Source organism: Puma concolor, chromosome D1 (genome assembly GCF_028749965.1).
Source record: "Puma concolor isolate L17-30 chromosome D1, mPumCon1.1.hap2, whole genome shotgun sequence".
NCBI lineage: Eukaryota > Metazoa > Chordata > Mammalia > Carnivora > Felidae > Puma > Puma concolor.
The window spans coordinates 52826043-52846007 of NC_141676.1; the positions used below are offsets into that span (position 1 = coordinate 52826043).

General features: G+C 50.4%; 2 protein-coding genes across 4 annotated transcripts in view; both read left to right on the top strand.

The window, feature by feature from the left end:
* ARFIP2 (ARF interacting protein 2) lies at positions 1-15281 on the top strand. 2 transcript variants are annotated; one of them, XM_086678136.1, is made up of 8 exons: positions 1-158; positions 946-1086; positions 1340-1436; positions 2159-2277; positions 2465-2686; positions 3213-3370; positions 3515-3689; positions 15153-15281. In XM_086678136.1, exons 2-8 carry the CDS (start codon positions 988-990, stop codon positions 15180-15182), a joined length of 900 nt encoding a protein of 299 aa, XP_086534262.1. In that variant the 5' UTR covers positions 1-158; positions 946-987; the 3' UTR covers positions 15183-15281. The 2 variants fall into 2 exon arrangements, with proteins under 2 accessions (XP_086534262.1, XP_025784260.1); XM_025928475.2 differs by lacking the exon at positions 15153-15281 and adding an exon at positions 4134-4901.
* Positions 15186-19965, top strand: part of TRIM3 (tripartite motif containing 3) — a 16005-nt gene continuing 11225 nt past the window's right edge. For both annotated transcript variants that reach the window (XM_086678134.1, XM_086678135.1), the window contains exon 1: positions 15186-15318. In XM_086678134.1, coding sequence (XP_086534260.1) covers positions 15188-15318 — 131 coding nt within the window. In that variant the 5' untranslated portion in view covers positions 15186-15187. The remainder of the gene's footprint in view (positions 15319-19965) is intronic.

Sequence of the window (19965 nt, forward strand, 5' to 3'; positions counted from 1 at the left end):
CTTATAATCTGCGACGTGGCCGGCTTCTTCTGCCCGGGAGGGGACGTCACTTCCGCCGAATCCCTGACCTGCTGCTAGGATCGCGACGGGAACTGGAGCCCGAGGTCCCCGCGCGGCCCGGGCCTGGCGCCCTGAGGGGAAGAGCGGCCCGGCCCGAGGTGAGGAGAACAGACTTGGGCGAGGGGAAGTTGAACGCACGAACCTGCCCTGAGGGAAAGATGCCACTGAGCTCTGGGGAAGGATGAGGGCACACCTGATGCCCAGGTGTGAGGGGTGGGGGGGGCGGGGACTCACACACCTGGGGGACATAACTGACTTTGGAAGGGATCACCTATGTCTTGGGAAAAAGAGGCTTTACTCAGAGGCCGGGAATATACACCAACTGATTCAACTAAGGCCTGGGGGGGGGGGGCGAGGAAGAGGAGGTGCATGAGATGGAGGAGAGGGAGACCCCTGAAGAAAAGGGGAAGAAACACTACAGGAGTGTGAAAGGCCAAGCAGCAATGGAGAACATACCTGAATGGGAGGAGTAGGCTCCTGAGCCTTGGAAAGGGGTTAATCGGATGGGGGGAAACAGCTGCATGGGGATAAGCTTCAAGACAGCACAGACTTTATCTCTCTTGGTCACTGCTGTGACCTCAAATAATGCATGAGACATAGTAGGCACTCATTAGATGTCGGTCAAATGACTGAATGCATGAATGATCACCGGGGCCCTGGTGGGATTGAGGGTTCACAAGAAGACACCTGGGGCCCGGGTGTGCATGTGTAAAAAGAATGCACCTTGGAGAGGAGAAAGACATATCTGTGAGAAGAAAGGAGTCGTGGCCAAACCCCAGAATACTCAAGTCCTAGGACAGCCTCCAAAAGTTCTGAAATGGTGGGGAAACCTTTCTTTCTGGAGTACTGGCCACTTTCCAGAATTGTCTGTGTTGGGCTTTGCAGGGCGCTGGGGTGGAGACTTTGACTCCAATCCCTTCCCTAGCCATGACGGACGGGATCCTAGGGAAGGCAGCCACAATGGAGATCCCCATCCACGGGAATGGTGAAGCGGGGCAGCTTCCTGAGGATGATGGGCTGGAGCAGGTGCTTCTGTTTGATTCTTCTCCATATTGTTTCAATTTAGGAATCCCAAATCATAAGCCCTGGCCTTTCACCCCATTCCAGTAGACTTCCCCTAACTTATCTAACTCCCTCCAATCTTTTTACAAATCTTCGTTCTGATTCTATGCAGACTTCCCTTGTGTGCTCTCTCTGTGATGCTTCAAGCTTGTTCTCACCCCCCAAATGCTTCAGCTGCCCCTATGTTCCTGAAGCCCCCCTCTTCTCTGGCCTATAGGACCTCCAGCAGGTGATGGTGTCAGGACCCAACCTCAATGAAACCAGCATTGTGTCTGGTGGCTATGGGGGCTCTGGTGATGGACTCATCCCCACAGGTATGAATGATCAGAACAGGACAGGAAGCTTGAGTGGAGAGAGGGAGAGGAATGGTTCTGGGGAGTATAGGATGTGTCAAAGAAAGCTTGAATTATGACTGGAGATCTTGGGAACTTCTGCTAGTATGAACCTTATGGACTGTCCTCAGCCCAGGGTTGTCCAGTTGCTCCCACTTGCCATTTAGCCCCTGAGATGTGTCCATTTGTTCTTTCTCTGCTGCCACCACCCAAATCATGTTAAGAACTCTGTTTCACAGAAGTTCTCCCTGCTCTAGAGCTTGAGCCTGATTTGGAACTCTGAAGCTTCGTAGCGTTTTACTTTAGACTCTAAAGCTTAGAGGAGCAAACAGCCCTGAATCTCACACTAAGATTCCACATGGGAATGTTAGTGAGGTTTCTTGCTTTCAGGATCCACCATCCTTGACCTGCCACCCCATATTCAGTGTATTTTTTTCTGTTTCCTCTGTCCCCGTACACCAGCAACTCCCTCCCCCACTCCAGCCCCCATCACCACCTCAAAAGGAGGCCAGATGTATATTGGGATATGGGTCTTAGGGCACAAGGTATGAGTTCTTCCTAGTGAGTAGGAGAATCTCATTGTCCCTAGTTTCTGCTACTTCAGGGAAGCAATTTTCATATGCTGGGTGGGAGGTACGGGTGGAGCCACAGAGACATCTGATTATGTCTGAGAGAGGCTGGTGTCAGAGAACTTGGTCCTTTAGGGTCTGGCCGCCATCCATCTCACAGTACCACTCCTGCTGGCCCCGGAGATGAGGTGGCTCGGGGCATCGCCGGAGAGAAGTTTGACATCGTCAAGAAATGGGGCATCAATACATATAAGGTGGGATTTAAATACCTTTCCCTTCCCCCAGAGTCCCCCTGGGTACCTTTTCCCCATCTTCTGAATTCCACTATCCCATCTACGGCTGAGACTAGGAGCCTGGGGATGCTAGGGTAGATATCTGTTTGGAGGGGCGGCAGGGGGCAGGGTGCTAGGGCTCTGACTTATTCTCCCACTTCCCAATCAGTGCACAAAGCAGCTGTTGTCAGAAAGATTCGGCCGAGGCTCCCGGACTGTGGACCTGGAGCTAGAGCTGCAGATTGAGTTGCTGCGTGAGACGAAGCGCAAGTATGAGAGTGTCCTGCAGCTGGGCCGGGCACTGACAGCCCATCTCTACAGCCTGCTGCAGACCCAGCATGCACTAGGTGACGCCTTTGCTGACCTCAGCCAGAAGTCCCCAGAGCTTCAGGTGCCTTGGTCAGGCCAAAGAGGGTGGGGAGACTGGGCCCGGGCCCTCCCAGGCAGTCAGCCCTCAGCCTCCCTCCCTCCCTCCCTCCTGCAGCCCAGAGGGAGAACCCCTCCAGGGTGGGCTCAGCCCTACCCCCAGCAGCACTCACCTGTGGAGGCAGCCTAAGGGTTTGTACAGAGGTTCAGAAGTTGGAGGGGTGGGGGAGATGGCACACTAGATGCCTCACAAGTAACCCTTCTCTGCATCAGTGCTCGGCCTAATCAGAGCCCCTCCCTTGCCTGCTGCACTAGCTTTCCCTATTCCAGTCCTGTGAACTTATCTGAGAACCCCACTCCCACATTCCTACCCTAGGCATTTCTGGGTGGTCCCACTAACTTTCTGGCTAAGAGAGCCTTGCTGGAGACAGTCCTTGGTTGTTCCAGTTTCAATGGCTGTTTCCTTCCTGGGGAGGAGGGGAATGAGGGCCCTACAGCTTGATTCAGGTAGGAACTGTTACTCAAGGCCTGTCCTCCCCTTCTGCCTCCAGGAGGAATTTGGATACAATGCAGAGACACAGAAGCTGCTGTGCAAGAATGGAGAGACACTGCTAGGGGCTGTGAACTTCTTTGTCTCTAGCATCAATACATTGGTCACCAAGACCATGGAAGACACGCTCATGACTGTCAAACAGTATGAGGCTGCCAGGTGTGGGCACCAGCAGGGCCCAGGGTTTTGGGAGTTGGCTGGCATGGGTGGAAGTTTGAGCTTTGGGGTCGTAAGAATTGAGGAAGGAAAGGAAAGTATATGTGGACACAGGGGTGGAGACCAGCCTGTATTACCCTTCCCCAGGCTGGAATATGATGCCTACCGAACAGACTTAGAGGAGCTGAGCCTAGGCCCCCGGGATGCAGGGACGCGTGGTCGACTCGAGAGTGCCCAGGCCACTTTCCAGGCCCATCGGGACAAATATGAGAAGCTGCGGGGAGATGTGGCCATCAAGCTCAAGTTCCTGGAAGAAAACAAGGTGCCAACCCCACCCCTTTGACCCCAGTCCACTTTCCCATCTATAACACTGACCTTCTACCCCTAAGACCCTCCCCATCACTGGATGGGGAAATGCAGCCTGGCTAAGAAGTGGGATCTTTCCTCCAGCCCCTTCAACTCCTGAACCTTTCCAGTCACCTACCCTCCAATCCCTGGCCCTTTTCTATTGGAGGATTTGGTTGCTGATCCCAGGAACATAACTGGGAAAAATCACCCCACCCGGGGCTGGGGTACCAGAATGCCAGATCCAGCAAATCAAGTCAGGTTTCTCCCATCAGATTGCCCTTATCCTTTGACTCCATTAGTGGCGGTCAACCCCCACCCTGAAAGCACCATCAGAGCAGAATCCATGTACCCCTGGTCTGGGCTCAGGCTCAAGAAGGGCATCTGAGTCCAGTCTCAGCTGACCCTGCTGGACCCCCAGATCAAGGTGATGCACAAGCAGCTGCTGCTCTTCCACAATGCCGTGTCAGCCTACTTTGCTGGGAACCAGAAACAACTGGAGCAGACCCTGCAGCAGTTCAACATCAAGCTGCGGCCTCCAGGAGCCGAGAAGCCCTCCTGGCTAGAGGAGCAGTGAGCTGCTCCTAGCCAAACCTGGCTATCAAGAAGGACATTGGGAGAGGCAGTCCCAGGGTGGGAGAGATTGGACATGGGACATCCCTTGCCACCTGCCCTCTGGCTTGGGTTCCCTTTCCCTTGCTGGGGCCTCATACCAGTTTTGCCCACACTGCTGTGGTAGGGAGAGGGCCTGCAGGCCCAGCAGCTGCTGCCCTGTCCTTTATCTTCCTGGCCACTGGGCTTCATTCCCAGATCTTTTCCTTCCACTCCACAGCCAAAGGCTATGACAAAACCACTCCCTGGCCAATGGCATTACTCCTCAGGCCTATCCCCAGCTCCTGGGGTGTGCCCCCTGACCAATGGCAGAGTCTCAAAAGGCCCTGTCAGCCAATGGCAGCTCTTCTTGGGCTCCCCTGAGCCAATGATGTTGCCTCCAATACCCTTTGTCCCTCCTCTATGCGTCCCCAATGCAGAGAAGGGGACTGGGACCAAAGGGGTGGGGATAATGGGGAGCCCCATTTCTGGCCCTGCATCTGAATGGGCTTCCCCTCACCAACCCACCCAGTTTAATTGTGCTTAGAGCCCTGGAAGATTGGGAACTAGCACTAGGAATAAACCTTTCATAAAAGCAGGACCAGTGAGGTCAATTTGTGGGGGGGACTCTAGGAGGGTGGGCTGGGTGGAGAAATACTCAGTCTAATCATACACCAAAATCCTATCAAGTCAGAAGAGCAGAGACCAGATAGCTGAAGTCACAGGTTTCAGGAACAGTCTGAGATCCTACTCTTCCCCCAGCCCCAGCTGGAGCTGAAGCTTTATTTGCTCTTTAGGCCAGCACCCAGATAGCTATGGTCTTCAGAGCATGGGGCCTAGAGGGGGTTGGGCCCGCTGACCTTCATCATCCACTCATTCATACAGCAAATATTTACTGAGTGCTTTTATTTGCCAGGCACTGCACTAGACCCTGGGGAAACATCAGTGAATAAAACACAGTCCCTGCCCACAGCGCTCATGGCCTAGTGGGGGATAGAGACAAGTAACCAGGCAACTACAATACAGTAATGAGTACTAGGATACAGAAGTTCAGGGAGCTATGGGAGTGCAGAGGAGGGGTGTCTAGCCCAGTCTGCAGCGGAGATGGGATGTCAACTTGAAAACTAAGAACTGAACAGCAAGTAGGCACAGCCAGGCAAGCAATAGGGAGAAGAGCAACCTAGGCAGAGAGGCCAGCGTATGTGTAAGCCCCGAGAGGACCAGGGTGCAATTCACTTTGGAATGAAAAGTGGAAGGGGAGTGGCTAGAGGAGGGCTAGGGAAGTGAGGCAGCAAGGAGTCACACTGGGCCTGTTCAGGCTCATTAAGGACTTTTGCCTTTAGAGGAGAAAGGTAGCTGTGATGCTTTTTCAAGCGCCAGTTTGATGGGATGGGAGAAATCTAAGGTTGAGGAAAGTAGTCCTCATGAGGCTTGAAATAGTGTTATACAGACCCTGGCTCCCTTACATTGGATAGTCTAGTGGCCCTGGCCCAAAACCCCAAAGCAAGCATGAATGCTGAGGCTCATTCACAAACATTGGAGCACCTGTGCTGGGTGCCAGACCTCATCAGGTGGATGAGAGGTTGAGGGTGCACCCAGGTGTTGAGCCCTTATCAACTTTGTGTGGGGCAAGAAAGTACCCCCAACAGCACTTTGATTCAATCAGGGCCTTGGTACCATCACTTCTGTGCTTCTTGGCCAAGGAGAGCTCCAGAATTTTTCAACATTCTCCCCTACCTCTCTCAAGAGCTGGAAGAAGGGGACAACCCAGTCAGCAGATTGTCATAGCACTGAGATCCATGCAGCCTGATTTTGCTCTTTGTCACTGACTCTGCAGCTTCCAGGCAGCCTTTCTGGGTTTTGGTCAGCCTGCAGTCATCTGACTGGAGCTTGATTATTAGGTTGGGTGGTCCACATACAGCCCCCCACTTTATGGGCCACTGGGGACTTCCAACATGAAATGTACTGAATCTCCAGGTGATTGGGAGCAAGATCTAAAGCAGAGCTCAAACCATAGCTACACCACTTTCTAAGTGAGTTAGCTGATCAGGGTTAACGTCTGGGGAGCCAAGGGCCCTCAGTTTCTTCCGCTGTAAAACACATCTAATAAAAGAGGATACCTATTAAGATTATGAGTATTAAGGAGATAATATATGTAAAGTGATTCGTTATGTGTCTGGCACATAATAAGCACTCAGTCCCTGTTAGCTGTTATTATAATTTTTATTATTTACCACCGGGGCTGCTTTTCCACAATGTGATGATTCTGAATTGCTCTGGTTTTTTGGAGTGTGGAAGGGAGTCGCTGGATGGTCTGAACCATAATCTCCTCGCGAGGGGTCTCCTCACCTACAGCCAAATCAAGTCCCCCACCTTTCACCACCCCGTCCGCCCCTTCTCCTAGCGCTTTGGGTGCTGTGCTTCCACCTGGAGGCCCTTCCGTCGCCCAGAGATCCATGCCGAGGTACGGACTATCCCGTATCCCCCTGCCGCAGCAGAGAGCACACTAGCATATTCCCAAGGAGCCCCCGAAGAAAGCTGGGAAGTGCACCTCCTGGAGGGCCCGGACCGGCTCCCAGAGTCCGAAATCTCTGCTGCCCAGCTGCGTTTCCTTGACGGAGCCTCAGCCCAGTTCCTGAGACCTGCCCCGGAGCGGTCGGGAGCCAGAGGCAGCTGGCAGAGATCGTGGATCCGGGATCCGGCTCACGCGTTCCCCAACCCGCCGGCTGAGGCAGCTCCCGTAGGAGCCTCGAGGGGGTTGGGGGAGCCCGGCGGGTGGGGTAAAAGGGGGCGGGGCCTCCGCGGCGGCGGGCGGGCCGTGGGTGGGTCTTCAGCACCCGAGCCGCCCCCTCCCCCGGCGGGTCTGCAGCCCCGCCCCGGCCCCTCCCTCCGGCCTGTGCGGCTGGTCCGGCGGCGGCGCCGGCGCGGGGACAGGCGGAGGCGCGGGACGTGGGGCGGCGCCGCGGGCAGGGCCGGGCGGACGGGCGCTGGCAGCGGGGGCAGCGCCGCGGGCCGCTCCGAGTGGCCGCAGTCTGGGCCTTGGCCCTCCCATCCTGCTCCGCCGCGGTGAGTGCGACGGGCGGCCCCCAGGGGTGCGTTTGTGTCCCTGTTTGCTCGGGTCCGCGTCCAGGTCCGAGCCGCGGTGTGTCTGTCCGAGTGTCTGTGGGTGGGGGCACAGATGCTTTTCAAAAGCTGTGCCTGTCTCTGTCCACGTGAGGCGTGTCCGTGTCTGTGAGAGCAGTGGGGGGATTCTTCGGGCTGTGGCTGCTCACGTGAGGTCCATGTTTGAGGGGGGAGGCGCGGGTGGATGGGTGATGGTTCCTTGGAGGAGCGCGGGGTTTGGGAGCTTGTGTATGTTGGCGGAGGGTGTCGAACGCTGCGGCCGAGGGTGGTGGTGGTTTGGCGGGTGGGGTTGCTGAATGGAACTCTGGAATCTTGTGGCCCAGCTTGTCTGAAGGGTTCCTTTCTCCCTGGGTGCAGACACTTCCACCCCTAGCTTCCCCCACCATCCTCCTCAGCCACCCAGAAGCCCACCAGCCAGGGTGGAGGACACTCTTTCCTCCTCTAGAGCTGCTCCCTTGACAAGAAGCCTGATCCGGAGGCTGCTTGTTGTAGGAAAAGACCCCTCTGGTTCCCCTTCAGCCTGGGCCCTGCCTGGAGGACCCCAGGCCCCTCCCTGGTTCCAGCCTCCTCCCTTCTGGACTTGGCTTCAGATCCTGGGCTGCAAACCTGCAGGGACAGATGGTTGCAGGTTGGAGGGGCAGGCTGCACCCCAGAGAGGTCGGTCTGACTGAAGGCAGGTCCTGGGCTTGTTCCTGGTGTGGGGGTCTCTGATGTGGATAGCATATGCCCAGGACTAGTCCCAGTAGGAAGATGAAATCTGGAAGGTTGGAGTCGGTGCAGAGGTCTTTTTCACAGGTCTCTCCCCCGTTTGTGTGTCCAGCTCACCAGTGCCCATTCATCCCCTAAGTAGGGCTCTGGTTTGCTGCAGAATTGGAATCAGAGCTGCAGGCCTGACAGGTGCCCTGCCTCTCTTGGCTTACATGCCACCAGTGACAGAGCACTTACTACCTTATGCTGTGGGGAGGCTTTTATATGTTAAGTAGAGGTCTTTTTCCTTGGAACTTTGTTCACTTGTCTTGTTATTGCCTGTGCTTTTGAGTCTCTGTCTGGTGAGAGGGAACTGCAGTGATTTAAACATGGCTCTCCTGTCACCAACATATACTGAGCACCCTCTGTGCCAGGTGCTGCCTCAGCCACTTAGGGGACAATGGCATTCTTGCTGAGAGAAGAGCTTGAGCAAAGGCCCATGGTTGTGATAGTACAGCCTGTGTTCAGAAAAACAGAGCAAAACCATATGGCTAGAGAGAGGGTGTCCAGAGGGAGTGTCATGGGTGCCCTAAACTTAGCAAATGTTTATTCTGGAAGGGTGGTGGAAGCAGCTGCACACCTAGCCTTACCGTGGAAAGCAATCAAATCCTCAAGGTGGTACAAGATGGGATTTAATCATGGCACATATTAGAGTCTGTAGGGACCTTTGGCTGGAAAGAGAACCCAGGGGATTGCAGATTTGGAGAACAAAAAGACCCTCCCCATCCCAATTTACAAGTAAGGGGCTGGAGTAGAAACTTGCCCAGTGTCTTACCTTGCCTTAGTGAGATTAGTGTCAGAGTCAGGATTGGCTCCTAAATCTCCTGACCTTTTAACTTTGACACATTTTAGAAGCAGAATATAGGATATAGTCATAGCTGGTATCTGAAAGGTGAAAGAACAGGAAGAATTGAGAAGATTCCCAGGGTTCTGGCTGGTGTGGCCAGGTGGATGATGGTACCTTTTGTTGAGATAAGAAACGCCAGCAGGAAGAGTAGGTTAGGGGGAAAATCAGTTTTAGACTAATCTCTATGCATCATCCACGTAGAGATGTTCAAGATATAGCTGGGTATATGGGTCTGGTGTGCAAGTAAGTTTTCTGCACAGGAGATAAGGCTTTGAGAGTCAAGTGGATGGTTACTGAAGCCATGGGAGTTGATGAGATTTCCCAGGCAGAGTATGAAACTAAGAGAAGAGGTCCTGGATCAAAGACCTTAGGAACTAAACGTTTAAGGAATGGGCAGTGAAGGCACAGCTAGAGAGGCAGGTGGAGAGCCCTCCTTGAGTGGGTTGTGAAAACATCTAGGACAACCTCTGCCCTTTCAAGTCTTGCTCTCTCAGTCTTGTTCTCTTGCCCCAACTGGTCCATGTTTCTTAATTTTTCATGCTTCTGTTCCTTTACTCACTGTTTTCCCAATGTACCTGTCAAACTCCTTCAAGAGTCAGCTCATATATCTCTTCCTCTGGAAGCCTTCTTTATTCTCCCCCACCACCTTCAGAGTTAGATACTTCCTCCTCTTTTTGTCCATAATAGTTAGAGTATATCAGTATCATGACACGTACCACATTATAGTACTGTATTTCCATGTCTCTTTCCCACGCTAGTCTGAGAATTGGTGAAAGACCGGGAGTGCAGCTGTTTCAGCTCTGTGTCTCCAGTTCCAAGTTTAAGAGCCTGGTCCAGGGTATGCCCAGGGAAGTTTGATTGTTTGATAGGTTAATCAGCTGATTAAATGGTTTATCCACCTGCTCATTCTGGCAGTGATGGGGGAGATGGCACTGTGAATTGCATCACTTTCCTTCCCTGCCAATCTTATTGAAAGGATTCCTTTGCTTTCAGGAGTCTATCCTTCCAAGGCTTCATCTGTCCCAGAGAAGCCCCAAAACTGTAACCTGTAGTCATTTGTCACTTTTCTGAGGCCTCCAATGATCAAATACCCTTAGGGGCTAGTGGACAGGAACGAGTCATTTTAGGAAGCAAGTGAGCCTAGATGACCTCTTGCATTGTTTTTTAACAATGCCGTGGTCACCTACCTCCAGTCACAGCTGTGTGAAGCATGTATACTGGGACTCTCGTAAGTCTGTAGGAGGAAGTCATGGGGGAAATTGGATGCTGTTTGAGAATTTGGAGAAACTGAAAAGCCTTGAGACATATCCTTTGCAGATGCCAAGGATCTAGTGGAGTCAGCACTGGCTTTCTTCATCTGCTCAAAATCAACTTCCTCCTCACCCTCTGGATCTGGCTTCCTTTCCTCCAGCCCCTGGAAACCATACTCCCTAAAGTTAGTGACAGCTTCTTTTTGGCTTTAGATCCTGGGGATTCTCTGCAGTGTTTCACAATGAAGATTGTTCCCTTATCCATGAAGCTTCTTCTTCCTTGGTCTTCATGATATCTCTCTTTCCTGTTTCTCCTGCCTCTCTGGCCATAACCTTTTCAATTCCTTTGCAAGCTTTGTTTCCTGGACCTATCCCTTGAATGATGAAGTTCCTCAGAGCACAGTCACAGTCTCTCCTTTCTCTCCTTATGCTCTGTCTGGGTGATGTCAGCCAATACCATGGCTTCGGGCACCATGTCTACACCAGTAACTCCCAAATCCCTATCTCCAGGCCGCTGTCTTTCCTAGGCTCCAGCCTAACTTTCCCACTGCCAGCTGGACCTCTCCACTCAAAATGCCCAATAGGCTTCTCAGATCTGTCTTATTAAAACCCTGAACTTATCCTCTCATCCAGCTGCTCCTCTCCTAGAGTTTCCAAGCCAGAAAACAAGGAATCATCTCCAGTTCTTTCTTCTCCATCTACTGTTCACATCACACCAACCAGTCATCAATTTCTGTTGATTCCTCCCTGTGAAATCTACTTCTCTCCACCTCCCCTTTGCTTCTTCCCTAGTCAAGGCCACCATCACCTCTCCTGTGGAATATCATGCAGTCTCACTTTTCCCCTGGTAACTTCTCTAAACAGTTTTTCACACAGCAGTCAAAAAGCTACTCTTTTGACTCTATTACTTTCTACTTAAACCCTCTTTGCCCGCCTAAACCCCCCACCCCCCCCCACCCTACCCAAGGTTTCCTTTGCTCTTTGGATGATGACTTAATTCCCAAGCAGGGAAGAGTAAAGTCTAAACTCTTTAATAAGGCCAATAAAGCATTGTATGATCTAGCTCCTGCCTATCACTCCATCTCATTTCTTAGCCCACCTCTGTCACAGTGTGTGATTCAGTCTCCTGATGCAGAAGGCACCATGCTTTGTAACTCTTACACATCCTGGAGCTCTCAGCATGAAAGGCACTTTCTTAGGAGAACTCCTTTGACCCCCAACCTCTAGTAACCCCCCTCCCCTGCCCCAGCTCTAGGTTAGGTGACCTCTGTGCTCCTGGAGCAACCTGTGCTTCCCCACAAAGCCTTCCATATTACATTGCAGTCATCTATTTGTTAGACTGGAATCCATGAAGGCTGCACTGTGACTATTTATGTTTGTGTTCCCAGTCCTAACAGAGGTGTTGAGTGAATGCTGATTGGGGAAATGAAGTGCCTTTAGAACTGAGCCATAAAAGATGGGTAGGATAAGGGATGCAGGGATGGCAGTGGCAGCCTGAGGAAGGAGGGTTGAATCTCAGGTTTAAGTTCAAGATCCTCCAAGTTTCTGCTGTGATAAACAGTCCACTTAAACCATTGCCTAGAGGACTTTGGGGGCAGATCTGTAGGACACGGTGGGATGGGAGAGGTGGGAATAAGAGCCCAAGAGAAGAAGGGATTCTTAGTGATTCAGTCTGGGGTATGGCCTCAGCAGTTGCATGCCTGGCAAGTCTGGGTGGGGAACTGAAGCAGGAAGGGGAAGGGAGGGAGGAGCTGTCCGTCCTGGATGTAGCCCAGTCCCCGCCCCTGTGTGACAGGCTGGGAGAGCCCCTTGGGCTTGGAGAGAGGCGGAGCCTGACATCCAGCTGCCTTAGCAGGACCCGGTAGACCACTCCTACTCTTCTTCCCAGCCCTCCCCTTCATCAGACAGAAGCTTCAGCTTGGCTCCCACCTCCTGTTCCTTCCTCCAACCCTCAATCTGTCCTCTTCCTGCTATGTTGTCCTGGTGTTAAGTCTCTCTGGAGAGAGAACCTCTGAGTCCCAGTGCCCACATCGGGAGAGGATGCTCTCAGGGATGCCCTTCCTATCCTGTTCCTACTCATTCCCACCCTTCTACAAACATAAGACACATGCAGTTCAGCCCCCTGTTCCTCCTCAAACCTGGAGAGGGCTCTGGACTGGCCCCACTGCATGCATGTATTCATTCATTCATTCATTCATTCATTCATTCATTATTTTTACAGAAGCCCATGATACATCTAGCTGGGCACAGATAGTTGTTACCTGATTCTAGTCATCTCCTATTTTGAAGTAGTCCAGCTATTTTTCTGCCTTCCTTCATGGCCACATTTCTGTCATGAATTGTCTATGCCACTGTGTTAATTTCTTCATCTCCATTCATCATTCAACAACTCTAACCTGGTTGCTGTCCCTACTGTGCCACCAGAAGCAAACCTGGTGGGCATTCCAGTCTTCATCTTACTTCACCATCTCTTCTTTCTGGAATCATTCTCTTCTTTGGAAGAGTCCCACAGTCTCTTGGGTTTTTTCTATTCCTTTGGGTTCTCCTTCACTCTCCACTCTCTGTCTCTAGGAGGCCTCATCCATTCTCATTGCTTTAAGTGCTGTTAATATGCCAGTGCTTCCAAAACCAGACAGATTCTATTCTATTCCTTACTTTACATCTCTACCCAGATATCATATAGCGTCTCAAACCTAGCATGCCAAAACCGGAATGCCCCAGATCAGTTCTTCAACTTTTACTATCTCTAGGCATGGCCTACCACTTCCTTAAGTGAAAAACCTGGGAGTCATTACTGGCATTCCATTATCCCTCTCACACCCAATCCATTGTGATGTTTTTTTGATTCAACCTCATGAATATTTCTCAAATCATTCTACCTTTTTGCCTATATCTCTGCCAGTACCCAACATCATCTGACCCAAAGAACTGAGGCAGCTTCCTAACTGGTTTCCCTGCTTCCACTCTAGCCTCTCCTCAATCCTCATAGCTACCAGAAGAGCTTTTTAACTTTGTTTTTATTTTTTTTGTAAATTGGACCATCCCTCCTCCTCACCCCCAATCAGGATAAAGTCCAAATCCTTAACCTCAAGGTCCTTGGTGATATCATTTCAGCCTCATTTCCCGGACTTACCTCTTGTCTTTTATTCACTTCGCACTGATCACATGGTCCTTTTGGGTTCTCAGTGAGCCTTCTGCCTAAGAACTTTCATTCCTGCTGTTCCTTCAGCTCAGAATGACTTCCTTCCCTCAGTCTTTGATGCCCCCACCCTCATCCCTACCATTTTCCTTCCAACCCTCAGAGCTCGGTTTACAAGTTACCTGCTTGGAGAGGCTTTCTCTGATCACCCAACCAAATCAGTGTTGTTTCTCACAGGATCCTTTCTTTTTTATAGCACTTCCTTCCCCTGCAGTTTATAAGTATGTATTTGCTTATTTACTTTTAAAACATCGCCATTACAAGGACAGTGACCATATCTGTTTTGTTTACGCTCTATCCCTAGTGCCTGTACAAAGTAGGCACTTAATAGATATTTGTTGAACTATGGAATAATTATTCAATAAATATAGATCAATCCTTTATGTCAGGCTTTCTGCTAAGTGTTAGGGATAAAAAAGTAAAATATCATGCCTGCCTTGAAGAACTCTTCATGCAGTGGAAGAAGTAGAGCAGTTACAAGGATATTATAATATAGCATATATGGGCTAGAATGGAAGAAATACAGGGTATGTAGGGATACAAAGATGGAATACCTAACCCAGACTTCAGGAAACCAGGGAGGACCTTCTGGAGGAAGTGACATTTATGTGGAGACCTGAAAGATCAGTGGGAGTTGGCCAGACAAAGGGGGGCTTGTAAGAGGATCTCAGGCTAAGGGAACAGAATGTTTGATGGCCCAGAAGCAAAAGAGAACAAGAAGTTTTCCAGGAACTGAAAAGAAGCCAATGTGATTTTTTAAATAAATGTTTATTCATTTTTGAGAGAGAGAGAGAGAGAGAGAGCATGAGTAGGGGAGGTGCAGGGAGAGAGGGAGAGAGAGAGAATCCCAAGCAGCCTCTGTGCTGCCAGTGCAGAGCCTGAACTGGGTCTCGAACTCATGAACTGTGAGATCATGATCTGAGCTGAAATTAAGAGTTGGACACTCAACCGACTGAGCCACCCGGGCGCCCTGTGACTGATCATATATAATCATGAGACGTGAGGTAGTAGAGGGAGGTATGGAGCAAACAAAGCTAAACCTTGTTGGCCAACATAAGGAGTTTGGACTTTGTTCTCTGGACAATGGGGAACCAGTGAGGGCTTTTAATAGGGAGTAAGTGACAAGATAGAACCTGTGTTTTAGGAGCCTTGGTCTAGCTGCAAGGGAGATAGATGAGAATGCACAAGCAAGGAAACAAGGATACCAGTTAGGAGGCTGTTGTTGTATCACAGGAGAGACTCAGTAGGATGAGGATTCGGGGAAGGCAGAGGAAGTGAAAGATGGGTGTGTCATTGAAAGTGGGCATCCTTGTACTATGTACTCAATAGGCACTATCGCAAATTCTCAAAACATCCATTTGAGGTATGGATTATTCCCATAATTCCAAATCAGGAGACTGAGGCTCGGAGAGGTTGTATGAATTGCCCAAGGTCACATAGCTGGTAAGAGGCTGAGCTGGGTTTGAAACTCAGTCTAACCCTAAGTCTGTGGTTTTAACCAGAGCACCATGCTCAGAGGTCACTCAGCCCACCTCCCTCACCCTGTTCCCTCCCAATCACTGCCTGTCCTGCCTCTGTCTGGAAAGAAATGGGGTTAGTTCTCTGCAGGGGATTTGAGTGGTGAGATTAGGTGGGGAGAGGAAATGTGAGCTTCCCTAGGACTGACCATGTCTCTGTACACAGGCTGGTGTGAGTGGTAGGAGCCATCCGTGAACACCATGGCGAAGAGGGAGGACAGCCCTGGCCCAGAGGTCCAGCCAATGGACAAGCAGTTTCTGGTGTGCAGCATCTGCCTGGATCGGTACCGGTGCCCCAAGGTCCTGCCTTGCCTGCACACGTTTTGTGAGAGGTGAGAGGGTGTGTGTACCAGGGAGGGATGAGGACCTTGCCGCCTCCCCTGAGAGGGGGTGGCATGTATAAACCTATAGGAGGTGAGGAAAATGGGTATACATGTAGGGGAGCAGATGTACCCCAAACTGCAGGAGGTGAGGGTTTGGTGCAAGAACGTGTGAGAGAGGACCAGAAGCTGCTAACACTGGGCCGTGGTCTCTGCCCCTTCCCAAACCAAGGCAGCTTTCAATACCATCAGAGAAATCAAACAGAGCCCAGACTCTCAACAAGCTGCAGCCTCAGAAGAGTTTGTCACCAGTGGGAGGATAGAGGAAGGCCTGTCCTTCCTTCCCTGCTTATCTTCATGGTTGTTCTGAGGCGCTGAGTGAAAGGCAACCACCCCCTTTAGGCTTTATCCGTTATTTACTCATTCAACAAATATTATTTATTGAGCATTTCTATGTGCCAGACCTGTCCCAGGCATTGGGTATGATAAGGAAACAGGTATCATACTTGCTTTTAGAGTATAGTTAAACAGAAAGCCAGTGATCAAAGGATCATACAGCCAGACTATAGATAAATGTAAGTATTGCCCCCTTCAAAATGCTGCACCTGAAGTGCTAAGATATGAGAGTTTAGGTAGGATCTATTGTAGTGCGGAGAATGAGGGAAGGCTTACCTAAGGTGTGATGCAGAGGGTGCACTATAGTGAAGGGTGCACTAAAGTTAGCTAAGCGAAGGGAGTGCTACGAGCATCCTAGGCAGAAGGAAGAACGGGAGAAAAGGCGTGTGGCTTGAGGAAATGTGTCAGGTAAGAGGGCCTGGAGGAAGCCAGGTGAGTCTGGAGCACAAGTGTGACTGAGGTGGTGAGGGTGAAGCCAGACAGGCAGGTGGGGCCCATACTACAGGGGCTTTGTACACCTGTTAGGGAACTCTGCCTTTACCCTGAGAGCTTTGGTCCCTGGGTCTTCTTGCCACTGCCTCCACCCACACCTTCCCGCTGATTCCTGCCTTCGTGGAAAGCTGGCTCTGCCACAGGGACGCTGCTCCCCTTCCAGTGCCCCCTCTCCCCCATGCTCTTTAAGATTTCAGCTCTGCTGCTCTCTCTCCTTTGTCAGCTGGAAACACTCTCAGCCTTCTGGCCTATTCCAAGCTCTTCCATCAACCTGCATGGCTTCACGACTCACTTTGGCCTCTTGGTTCTCGACTGTTTCTCCAGGAGCATCCTCCTTACCACCTCAGTCATACTTTCTCCCAGTTGTGCCTGGACCTTGCTATCACCCAGAATAATATCACTTCTGTGGTCATAACTCTGGCATCCCACTCCTGGCTCCCATTACTCCACTCCCACTATGACATCTTTGAGTGGGTGTAGACACCTAGCCCCCTCAACTCTTCCTTTTCCCAGCTGACCATCTGACTGGCTGCCATGGTTCCCTCAGGTCTTTGTTCTTTTCAGAACCTATGCAGCAAACATTCAAAACTGGATCAGAACTGTAATTGGACATCTCTGTGCCTCCTCATAGGCCCAGATCACTGACAACTCCTGGAGAAAACTAGTGCCTGAGAAATTATGATAGTAGTAGCTACCATGTATTGATTGCTTATTATGTGCCAGGGACTGGCTAACCGATATACATGCATTGAATTACTTAATCCTCACAACAGATACTTTATTACCCCCATTTTACAGGGGAGTAAACTAGGGTTCAGAGCCACTGAGTAATTAAGAAGTATTTCTGAGGCTCTGTAGTAAGTAAGTAGCCAAGGTCTGAATCCAGGTTTGATTGTAGGGCCTTCACTGTTAATCACTACTCATTCATTTATCTCTTGGTCCCTGCTCTCAAAGAGCTTATGCTCTAGTGGATGGTGACTGACAGTAAGCAAGCAAACAATCCAACAGGAGAGTCACAGCTTGTGCTAAGTGCTTTGCAGGAAATAAACAGAGTGTGTGGGGATGGGTGGGCCAGGGGCTCTTCTACATAGAGTCATCAGGGAAGGCTTCCCTGAGGAGGTGACATTTGACCTCAGACCCAAGGATGAGGAGACAGACTTGCAGATTGTTCCAGGCAATGGGAAAAACCCATGCCAAGGCCTTCAGGAAGGAGTAGACTGGGCATGTTCAGAGATCAAAAGAAGCGAGTGTGGCTGAAAGAGGAGGATGAAGTGAGGTCCAAAAGCATCAGGACAACTCATGGAGGAACTTGGTTTTAGGGAAGTGTTTACATTTTATTTTTAAACACAATGGGAAACCATGAGAAGAGATTTTTTTTTTTTTTAAGGCAGGGAAATAATGTGAGATAAATTAGATTTTTAAAGCTCACTCTGGCTGCTGTGCAGAGAATAGATTACAGAGGAGCAAGAATGGAACGAGGAAACCAGTTAGGAAGATAGTGTAAGCCAGGTATGCTCAACACATAGGAAGGAGGTCTTGACGAGTTTGCAAGTATTTGGCAGTGACTGGAGATGAGAAACAGGAGGTGGGGAAAGCATGGGAATAGACAGCTGAGGTGAAGTGGAGGAAAAGATTACTGGGTGTGAGGAGGTCAAGGAATTAAGAGATCCTGTTGGTGGATGGGTCACGTCGTGGATGTCAGAGCCCCTGAGAATGATGGCAGGAGTGCATGGATGGAGGGCCTATTATGGGGGTGGCAGTAACAGAAAAGAGAGTGAGCCAGAAAAAAGACTTCAGTAACTGGGGAAGCATCCATGAGGTCAGTGGAGATAATAACAGGAGGGGTGGTAGAGACAGAAGGCGTGAGCTTCCAAGAAGAATAGAAATGTCCCAGTTGGGGGCAGGGAGGACTCAACCCCACCTGGCCCTAAGGAATGTGGAATGTGAGACAAGCCACTCTATACTTGAGAGGACTGCAGGGAAAACTAGGTCACAAATAAGTTAATATTTGTGAAGCACTTAGAATCGTGCCTGGCACATCATGTTTGTTAAATAAATAAAAATTAATTAATGCAGATTCAGACGTGTAGAGAACATTAAGAGGAGAGATTGAGGATATGGGAAAGTGTGCACCATGCAGATCTTCCCTCCACAGATTCATGGTCTCCCAACACAGCCACAGTCTGTGTGTTTCTAGCAAGCTGTCTCTCGTCCTCCCTCCAGTGACTAATCCCAGCCCTCACCAGTCTCCTGAACCCCTCCTTCACTCTCAACAGCCGATCTTGCCTGAGGCGAGTGAAGCATGGTGTCTAACTTCACCCCTGTGCTCAAGTGCATTCACCTCTCTTTCTCTCTTCCCCCATTCACAGGATGGCCTCTTCAGGCCAACCTGAACCATTACCCCCTCTCAGAGACCTGTCCACACTTCTTCTTGTCTCTTCTATGTCTCCCTCTCTACTGGCTTCTCAATGCATAAACATGCTCAAGGCTCCCATTACAAACAGATAAGAACTCTCCTTTGTCCCTTTGTCCCAGCTAGCGGCCAAGCAGTCCTTCATTCCCCTTCTTCCCCAAACTCCCAACCTCCCATTCATTCTTCAACTGGCAGCAGTCAAGCTCTCCTCCCCCCACCCCTACCCCACACTCACTCACCCAGTTTTCCTTACAGACGAATGTACTCTCACGCTGGCCAAATTCAGGGGGCATTTTCCAATCCTTTCCTACCCTGACTCCTCAGCTGCTTTTGACACCGATGACTGCTTCTTCCCTCCTTCTGGAAATGCACTAGTCTCTTTGCTGTCTTGACGGTGTCTCTCCTCTTACCTCTCTACTGGTTCCTCTTTACTCTCCTTGTTCAGTATTTCCTGTGTGCTCTGCCCTGCTCTTGGCACTGAATCCACCTTTTGGGCTGATCTCAACCTCTTCTGTGGCTACAGAGGCCTTCTCAGTGTTGATGGCATCCCCATCTCTTTGTAACCTGCCTTTTCCCCAACTGTCTGCTGTACCTCACCTCCTGGATGTCCCACTGTTCCAGTAAACTCAGCCAGGTCAAAGCTGAAAGCCTTTATAAACCACTCCTTTTTCTGTGTTTCTCATCTTAGTGATTGGTACCACCATCCACTCAGTCCTCTAAGCTAGGAATCTGGGAGTCAACCAAGACTCATCTCTCACTCTCCATATCTACTCAGAGCTAACACCTCCCACTGCTTTACTTCTTAAATACTTCTTAAATTTGTACCAGCTCATAGTCTACATTGCTACTGCCTAATTCCAGGTTTTTCTCATCTACCGCAAGATCTTTTACAAGATGATTGCAAGAGTATCTTGGCTAAACACATGTTTTGTCTTGGATTTGAATCCAGGCTCCAGTGCTCACTAGCTTTGTTACCTTGGATGACTCACCCTTTTTTAGTCTATTAACATAAACATAAAGCACAAAGCATAGCACCCAGCACTTAGTACTTAATAAATGGCAACTGGATGATGATGATGATGATGATGATGATGATGCTACCATACCCTGTCTGCTGTCTCACCACGTTCAAATTCATCCTCCACACAGAGGCAATGAGGAGGATAAAATGTAAACCTGGCTGTACCATGCTCCTACTGCTCCCTATTGCTATTGGGATAATTTCTAAGTTCCTCATGTGGCCCATGTGGCCCTCCATGACTGGCCCCTGCCTCTCTCTCCAGACTTCTCTTACATTTCTTGCCTTGGACTTGGTCTCCAGCCATCTCAGACTGCTTCCCTACTTACATGATGCTGTT

Coding starts and splice junctions, on each gene's coding strand:
- ARFIP2 (XM_025928475.2), top strand. CDS start 988: ATGACGGACGGGATCCTAGGGAAGGCAGCCACAATGGAGATCCCCATC. Junction 1,437..2,158: donor TGATGGACTCATCCCCACAG/GTATGAATGATC, acceptor TTGGTCCTTTAG/GGTCTGGCCGCCATCCATCT. Junction 2,278..2,464: donor GGGGCATCAATACATATAAG/GTGGGATTTAAA, acceptor CTTCCCAATCAG/TGCACAAAGCAGCTGTTGTC.